At 41.8% G+C, this 9755-nt stretch overlaps 1 protein-coding gene across 1 annotated transcript in view; it reads right to left on the reverse strand.

The window, feature by feature from the left end:
• The window catches only part of MKRN2 (makorin ring finger protein 2), a 35778-nt gene extending 29196 nt beyond the window's left edge, over window positions 1-6582 (reverse strand). Inside the window, exons 1-2 of the mRNA XM_006872200.1 lie at window positions 6529-6582; window positions 6230-6369 (exon numbers count right to left, since the gene is read on the reverse strand). Of these exons, the coding sequence (XP_006872262.1) occupies window positions 6230-6369; window positions 6529-6582 (194 nt within the window). The remainder of the gene's footprint in view (window positions 1-6229; window positions 6370-6528) is intronic.
• Between the last annotated feature and the right edge of the window lie 3173 nt (window positions 6583-9755).

The following is a 9755-nucleotide window of genomic DNA, read 5'->3' on the forward strand; positions in this document are numbered from 1 at the left end:
CCTAATGTCCTTTTCAGCACTATCATTGTTGCTATAGAGAAATCCAACTGATTTTTGTATGTTGATCTTATACCCTGCCACTTTGCTGAATCTTCCAATGAGGTCTAGTAGTTTTTTTACTGAGTCTTTGGAGTTTTCTATATATAGGATCATTTCGTCTGCAAATGAGAAAGTTTTACTTCCTCTTTGCCAATTTGGATGCCTTTAGTTTCTCTATCATGCTGTTTAGCTCTGGTTAAAACTTCTTAGCACAATATTGAGTAGGAGTGGTGACAAAGGGCATCCTTGACTGGTTCCTGTTTGCAGAGGGAAGGCTTTCAGTTTTTTTGTGCTATTTCTTGTCGGTTTCTTCTTAGTTTTATGTTTGCTTGTTCTGCTTGGAAGTTCATTTTCAAGGGAAGTTGTGAAGTATTTACTTTCTTTGAGGTCACCTTATAGTCTACTAACTTTTCTCTCCCGTTAAGCGAATCCATTGTATCCTGTAATTTACCTGATAGCCTCATTAACTGAATCTCTGTTGCTTCATTTGTCCCTTAACATTGATATAATTTTGATATTCGGTTGATCTCCCAGCTCCTTTGAGTTCGTTGTTATAGTCTTGTTTTGTTCTGGACTCTGCTATCTGTTGACTGAGTTCCAGGTGGTGTTGCCGTGCCTTTCAATCTCGGGTTGTTGTCTGTTCTTGTTGGTTTAGTCCACAGGACTCTGTTTAGGATGTTTTGAAGTACTGTGTTGGTTTTCATAAAATCTCTCAGATTCTGTTTATCGTGGAATGTCTTGACTGCACCATCGTATTTGAATGATAGTTCTGCTGGACAGATCATTCTTGGTTGGCTGTTTTTTTCTTGTAGGATTTTCTATATGTCTCCCCATTGCCTTCTTGCCTGCATGGTTTGTTCTGAATAGTCAGAGCTCAATCTGATTTGCTTGCTTTTATAAGTGACATTTCTCTTCTCCCTGGCCACTTATAGTATTCTCTCCTTGTCTTTGATTTTGGAGAGCTTGATTATTATATGTTTTGGTGATTTTCTTTTGGGGTCTATCCTTCCTGGGGTACATTCGGCATCTTGAATGTTTATCTTCTCATCTTTCAAGATGTTAGGGAAATTTTCTTCCAGAAGCCCTTCAACTATCTCCTCTGTGGACTTCTCTGATTCTTCCTGTTCCAGAACTCCAATAATTCTTAAGTTGTTCCTCTTCATGTTATCCAGCATGAATCGTACACTGTCTTCAGATTTTCTTATCCTGTTTTCCGCTTGCTCTTCTATCTTAGCAGTATTGAAAGATTTGTCTTCCAGCTCACTAGTTCTAGCTTCCATCTCTTCTATTCTGCTCCTTCCCCTTTCAGTATATTGTCCATTTCCGATATCTTATTATTAATCATCTGGACCTCTTTTTGCAGGTTTTGAATTGTTTCCAATGATGTACCAATCTTATTTGATTGCACTTGTAGTACTTTCCTTTTTCCTTGTTTTCCTCCACCCCTTTCCAGAGAATTTGAATTTGTTTCTGTATCATCCTTCTGAATTCTTTCTCTGGCATATCCAAAATCTGCTCTTCCTCTTCTAGAAAGCCTTTGTCTGTCTCCAGCTTATTTTTCTCAGCTACTCTCTTCTGTTTTGGGGCACTCGTTTTTTGAAAAACCAGGAGTCTTGTTTGCAGTACGAGAGCTGAAACACAAAGGCAGTCTCACCATGTTCAACTTCAGTTGGGATCATGCATGTTGGGCAACTCAAATTTTCCATTGCTCGGTGCTGTCTGTGAATGACCACTAAAATACCACAAATATTGACTTTGTCAAGTTGATAAATTCACAAATATATCTATAAATAATGAGGGTCAACTTCTGTTCTCATGGAGCTTTTACAGGGTCTGGTTCTAATGAAGCAGGAAAGACTTGGTCTCAAGACACAGCCATGCCACCTATAAGCAAATCACATAACCTAACACTTGACTTCCTTGCTTTTTAAAGTGTTGAAGAGCAAAGATGTCAGCTTGAGGACTAAGGTGTGCTTGACCCAAGCCATAGTATTTTTAATAACCTCATATGCACGTGAAAGCTGGACAGTGAATAAGGAAGACCATAGAAGAATTGATGCTTTTGAGTTATGGTGTTGGAGGAGAATATTGAAAGTGCCATGGCTGCCAAAAGAACTAACAGATCTGTGTTAGAAGAAATGCAGTCAGAGTGCTCCTTGGAGGCCAAGATGGCCAAACTTCGTCTCTCATATTTTGGACATATTGTCAGGAGGGACGAGTCGCTGGAGAACGGTATCATGTTTGGTAAGGTGGAGGGTCAGAGAAAAAGAGGATGACAACCCCCACCCCCCAATGAGATGGATTGGCCAAGTGGCAGCATTGATGGACTCAAGCGTGGCAACAATAGTGAGGTTGGCCCAGGATTGGGCAGTGCTTCGTTCTGCTGTGCATAGGGTTGCTATGAGTCGTTACCGACTCGATGGCACCTGACAACAACCTAGAAATCAATAAGCCCTGGTGGCACATTGGTTAAAGCACCAGCAGCCCCTCAGCAGAAAGATGTGGCTCGGTAAAGATTCCCAGCCTTGGAAACCCCATGGGGCAGTTCTCCTCTGTCCTGCAGAGTCACTGAGTCAGATTCCACACAACAGCAGTGGGTTTGGTGTGAAGCTACAGAAATTACTGAGCATGTATCTGCTTGCCTGAAACAAATTTCCAGAAGATTACTAAATCAGTGTATAAGCAAATGTCCTCTAGAAAGGTTGTGTCAAAGTCATGCCCATCAGCAACATGAAGATTATCTACTTCCACACACTGTTTATCAATACTGCACATTATTATTGCCAGCTACTTGAACAGACAACTTTTCTCAGCAGGGTTTCCTACTGTGGAAATAATGATCTTGCAGCCAAAATATACTAGGCTTTTTAAGGTATTGTACACTAAAAAGAAAAGACTGACAAGGATAATCCAAGCACTGCTTGAAAAACAATAAAATACTGCAATTATGATCAGGAACCACAGGGAGGAAGTAGAATAACTGCTGTTGCATGGAGGGAACTGTAATCATTGAGATAAAACAAAGTATGATTTGTTGAATGTAAAACAGATGATCTTGTCTGTAAACCTTCACTCAATTCACAATAAAAAAGCTAAAAAAAAAGACTTCCAAATCAAACTTATCCTCTACTAAACATCATTTCATTCATCCTCACTGGAGCGCTAGTGTGGCAAAGTAAGGTAAGCACTGGACTGCTAACAGCAAAGTCAGCATTTCAAACCCATCAGCATCTCCTCAGAAACCCTACATAGGGTTGCTATGAGTTGGAACTGACTCAAAAGCACTAAACAGCAACATTCACCCTCATCAGAACAAAATACACTCAAGTCTACTGGGCTGTTGGCTAATCAAATACCATCATACCAAAGGTAGCTTCATGAATGAAAAGTCCCACTTACTGGTAAAATTAAACAAACCAAACAAAAACTGATTAGTTATATCCTGGTGTACTGTACGATAAGCACTGGACTGCTAACCACAAGGTCCGTGATTCAAACCTACCAGCTGCTTGGAATGCCTATATAGGGTGCCTATGAGTTAGTTGGAACTGACTTAACAGCACTTAACAAGCTGTTAGGTTCACCTTGCAGAGCTGAATGCAATAAGTACACTGGAACAGTCCAATGAATGAGCAGGGCACTGGCACTGGTATGAGCACCCCTGTGTCTATTCCCATTTCTGTATATTTGCATCATCAAAGAGTCTGAAAACACAATACATGCATCTGAAAGCAGAAAAGGTAACTGGAAAGTCGTTCATGTAGGGCAAAACAGATTAAAAGTACTCCATCTCCTTTCAACCAAACAACAGATTGGCACTTGAGGAATCATGGTGTGCTGCTGTAGAATATGCACTGGACTGCTAACCACAAGGTTGGCAGTTCAAACCTACCAGCCACTCCTTGGAAACCCTATACAGGATCACTACAGAAACCCTGTACTGACTTGATGGTACTGAACAACACCACTTGAGTCCTATGCTTCCTTAAATAATATGCTATAGGAGACCAAACTGTCAACATCTACCTGCATGCAAAGATGAGAAGTTAAAGGGGGGACAAGGAAACTAGATGAACAGAAACAGCAAACATTATAACTAGATGAACAGAAACAACAAACATTATAAAAATTATGAGTCTGAAAAATGTAACCAATGCCACAGAACAATTTGTACAAAAACTGCTAAATAGGTACCTAATTTGCTATGTAAACTAAAACACAATGAAATGTTAAAAAACAAAACAAACATGGTACTCCTGGTGATTCTGCAGTTTAAAAATTTCTCATTTAAATAAAGATGAGGCTTTCTGCTCCTGTAAAGATTTACAGCCTCGGAAACCCTGTACAGGATCAGTTTCTTTATTTGGCAAGAAGGGCATGCTTCTAAGGTCTGATTTTCCTTACACTTCTTTGCAAGTAAATGTCATTTCCTTTCTAAATGTGTCCATTTTCCTTTCATATAAAATACTAAAAGCTTATAAACATCTTGCAGTAAATACATTTTAATCTGGAAACCATCTGGTTTATGAGAGCATGGCTCTGATGTCATTCCCCAGCCACTTAGTGGATGATTACACCATCTGGAGAAAAGTGGGTTCTTGGAATGACATGAGAGAGACCCTAAAATAGCACCCAGCACAGACAATAGGCCCCAACATACACCACAGCCCTTCAACAGAAGTGACCCTTTCCCAACAATCGGATCTTTCCTTACCATATGCAACAGCACCCTGTAAGATGACCCCATTTAGGAAATACAGGAACAAAGTTTTGAAGTCAGGCCATCTCAGGGTGCGGAGGGGAAAAACAAGATGATCCTGATTTAAATTCTTGTTTCTGCATTTTGATGTAAAATTGTGGGCAAGTCTACAGTACTTATAGGCATAAGGTTTCCTTACCTGTAAAATTAGATACTACATTATGATTGATGTGATTCAATCATAAAACATTATATAAATGTGCACTATTTTGTAGCCATATCGGGAGTTATAGATTGGGTGCAGTAATAGAATTAAGCCAAACAAGTAAATGGAGAACTAGATTAAATCTATTATGTGGTTAGAATTTGCTTTAGTTTTCAGGAGTCTAGATATATTTCCTCTATCAGGAGAAAAAATATATACTGGACAGATGAAAATTATATACAGAGGTCTTCACACACAAAAAAGACCGTCTAGTATCAATAATCTTGTGAAAGTCTTTAACATAAACACAAAACCTATCAAATGTCTAAAAACTGCTTTAACATAAGCCACCAGGGCCTTGGGTACACAGGTGGAACAATTAATATGCGCTGATGACAAGCACTAGACTGCTAACCTACCTCAAGGTTGGCGGTTCAAACCCACCAGATACTCCTTGTAAACGCTATACAGGGTCACTATGAGTCAGAACCGACTCGACAGCATTTAACAACAACATAATCAAACTGTACAACTACTTTTAAGCAAATTCATATTTTCCAAGCATCTAATTCAACAGGGTTGGAGTCCTGGTCCACAAAGTCGGTTTGAACTGCAAGGTTGGTTTGAACTGCAAGGTTGGCAGTTCAAATCCACCAACCGCTCCACGGAAACCTTCCACAGGGATGCTATGAGTTGAAACCGACTCCATGGCACTTAACAACAACCAATCTTTACACGGGAGTGGTTGGTGTACACAAACTCACTGTCATGAACCGGTTCCGACTCAGCGATCCTGCAGGGGGTTTCAGAGGCTGTAAACATTTGCAAAAACAGAAAACCTCATCTTTCTTCTGCGGAGCGGCTGGTGGGCTCGAACCGCTAACCACCAGAGTATACCTTTGTTAAACTCCCAAGCAGTTCGAAACTACCAGCGGTTCCAAGGGAGAAAGGTGAGGCTTTCTGCTCCCGTAAAGATTTGTTGTTATGTGCCGTGGAGTCAGTTCGGACTCATAGCAACCCCTATATAGGGTTTCCAAGGCTGTAAATTTTTACAGGGACAGAAAGCCTTATCTTTCTCCCGCGGAACAGCTAGTAGTTTCGAACTGCTGACCCTGAGGTTCGCAGGTCGATTCGTAACCAGTACGCGACCAGAGATTTACAGCCTTGGAAACCCTGCACAGAGTCGCTATGAGTCGGAACCGACTCCACGGCACATAACAACAACAAAGCATCTTTTCCAGCGAAAACTGTACACTGCAAAAGACTCCGTCCCCAGGCCCGATTACGCTGCACGGCTCTGGCGAACCCGTTCCTCCTCCATCCCAGCCCACAGGACGACCACACTCGCGGTGTAAACGCCCGCGCTGGCCTTGTGAGGGGTCCCGCCGCTTCGGCCCCCGCACACAGCCACGCACCCGCCGCGCCGCTAGATCCACTAGGAAAAGCTGGAGGGCGAACAAAACTGACTAGCTTTCCATGAATTTACTCAGCCCAACCTCGGTTTCCTTGACGGAAGGAATAGGGGAGCTGCAGCAGCAGCCAGGGGCCCAGGAAAGGGGCCCGAAGTGGCCAGGCATTCCCGGACCCCGAGGCGCCCGCCAGGCGGCGCGGACCAACCCCCCAAATCCAATGTCGACATGTCGCGCACGGACCTGCAAGTGATCTGTTTGGTGCTCATGATGGTCAGGTTTGGGGCCAGTCGTCGCACTACAGCCTCTCACTCTCGGTACCGCCACCTCGGCCTTGGCCCTGCCCATGCCGCGCAGTCGCGTCACGTCGGCGCACAACGCCCTCCGGATGTGTCATCTTTGTATCCCGGGCCGGAAACCTATCCGCCGTCACAATTGGTTCCACTCTGACGCTAGGGCGGATCCGTTTCCCCAATCCTGGCCCTCAAGGTTCCGCATTTGTAAGCCTCCCCGGGTAGGGGTTGATGGGTCGTCTGACTTGTTGGCTGGAGTTTTAGTTGTGCCAGACTTCTCCTGCGTTCCAACTGATTGTTCTCATGACTCCGACCCTATCTCCACTGGCGTTCCTTAGCATCGTTATCGCCTGTCCCTAGAGTCTCCTCATTCCTTGTTCCAACAAAACTACCGCTTCCTGGGGCTGTGGTTGGTTGAAGAGGGCGTTGTAACCATGGCAATGAAACGATATACGATAGGATTAATGTAAAGCTAATATTCTCCCATGTAAACTATCACATAATTCACAATAAAACATTTAAAACAACAACAACAACACAAAAAACTACCGCCTCCATCCTAAGCTTTTTCATCCCAAATACTCTTACTCTACCAAGCTTGCACTCCTAGGCCCCTTTCTCAGATCCTACCTACCTCCGCTTCTATTCAAGGAATTCTTTGGCCCTTATTAACTTCTCTTTTTTAAAAGTTAGCCTTTTATAGAATTTATACTCACACCCCAAAACAAGGCCAGGGGCAGACTGGAACAGACCATCAATTGCTCATATGCAAGTTCAGGCTGAAACTTGAAGAGAATGAAAACAAGTTCACGAGAGCCAAAATATGACCTTGAACATATCCCAACTGAATTTACAGACCATCTCAAGAACAGATTTGATGCTTTAGGCACTAATGACCAAAGACCAGAAGAGTTGTGGAATAACATCAATAACATCATAGGAAGAAAGCAAAAGGTCAATTAAAAGCTAGAAAAGAAAGAATGCATGTCAGAAGAGACTTTGAAACTTTCTCTTGACCATAGATAAAGCTCATGAAAGAAATGAACAGGTAAAAGAAGCGAGAAGAAAATTTCAAAGGGCAGCTTGAGAAGACAAAGCAAAGTATTGTGAAATGTGCAAAGACCTGGAGTTAGAAATTGAAAAGCAAAGAACACACTCAGCATTTCTCAAGCTGAAAGAACTGCAGAAAAAATTCAAGCCTCAACTTACCATACTGAAGGATTCTATGGGAACTTCTGTGTCGTGCTGTAGGATCAGCACTGAACTGCAAACCACAAGATCGGCAGTTCAAACCCACAAGCTGTGGAGTCAGTCTTATTCTTGTGACCCCGTCTAGGGTTTCTGAGTAGTGCTGTAGTACTACTCAGCACTACAGTTTGTTGAAAACTAAAGCAAATTCTAACCACAGTTTCTGTAGTGCTACTCAGAAACCCTAGAAAGGGTCACAAAAATTAGAACTGACTCCACAGCACTGAACAACAGTAACATAGGCAAAATAATGAATGGTGCAGAAAACATCAAAAGAAGATGAAAGGAATACACAGTCACAGTACCAAAAAGAAATGGTCGCTGTTCAACCAGTTCAAGAGGTACTGTATGATCAAGAACCAACAGTACCAAAGGAAGAAGTTCAAACTACAATGAAGGCATTGGCAAAAAACAAGGCTCCAGGAGTTGGCGGAATACAAATAGAAATCTTTCAACAAACTCATGAAGCACTGAAGGTGCTCACTCATCTATGCCAAGAAATTTAGAGGACAGCTACCTGGCCAACACATTGGAAGAAATCTATATTTGTGCCAATTCCAAAGAAAGGAGACCCAACAGAATGTGGACATCATCTTGTCAGATCTTGTCAGGTGTTGTCATATATAATTAACATCACAGCCAAGCAGAATTTTGCTGAAGATAATTTAAAATTGGCTGCAACAATACATCAACAGAGACCTGCCAGAAATTCAAGCCAGATTCTGAAGAGGACATGGAACTAGATATATATTGCCAACATCCAATGGATCTTGGCTGAAAGCAGAGAATACCAGAAAGATGTTTACTTGTGCTTTATTGACTATGCAAAGATTTTGACTGTGGATCATAACAAACTATGTATAACATTGCAAAGAACTGTTGTTATTGTTGTTAAGTGCCGTCGAGTCAATTCCAACCCATAGCCACCCTATATAGGGTTTCTGAGGCTGTAAATCTTTACGAGAGCAGAAAGCCTCACCATCTATCCCATGGAACAGCTGGTAGTTTCGAACTGCTGACCTTGAGGCTCACAGCTCAATTTGTAACCACTACACTACCAGAGCTCCTTTTCTAAAATACTTAATTTTGCTCATGAAGAACCTATATGTAGATTAAGAAGCAGGTTAGAACATAATAAGGGGATATTGAACGGCTTAAAATAATGAAAGATGTGCACCAGGATTGGATCCTTTCACTATACTTATTCAGTCTGTATGCTAAGCAACTAATCTAAGAATCTGGATTTTATGAAGAAAAATGCGGCATCAGAATTGAAGGAAGATCATTAACGAAGAGCGATGTGCAAATGATACAACCTTTCTTGCTAAAGCCAAAAGCATTTAAAATACTGATTGTTGTTGTTAAGTGCCGTTGAGTCGGTTCCGACCCATAGCGACCCTGTACAGGGTTTCCGAGGGTGTAAATCTTTACGGGAGTAGAAAGCCTCATCTTTCTCCCGCGGAGCAGCTGGTAGTTTCGAACCGCTGACCTTAAGGTTCGCAGCCCGATTCGTAGCCACTACGCTACCAGAGCTCCTTAAAATACTGATGAAGATCAAAAAACTACATGCTTCAGTATAAATTGCACCTCAGTGAAAAGAAATCATAAATCCTCATAACTTGCTTAATAAATAACATGATAAATGAAAAGATTGATGTTGTCAGAGACTTCATTTTGCTTGGATCCACTATCAACACTCACAGAAGGAGTAGTCAAGAAAGCATACAACATATTGCATTAGACAAATCTGTGGGATAAGACCTTATTAAAATGTTCAAGAGCAAAGATAATTTGTTTGAGGACTAAGATGTGCCTGGTCCAAGCCATGATATTTTCAATTGTCTCATATGCATGCGGAAGAT

The sequence above is a fragment of the Chrysochloris asiatica genome, unplaced genomic scaffold (assembly GCF_000296735.1).
Source record: "Chrysochloris asiatica unplaced genomic scaffold, ChrAsi1.0 scaffold00186, whole genome shotgun sequence".
Lineage (NCBI taxonomy): Eukaryota > Metazoa > Chordata > Mammalia > Afrosoricida > Chrysochloridae > Chrysochloris > Chrysochloris asiatica.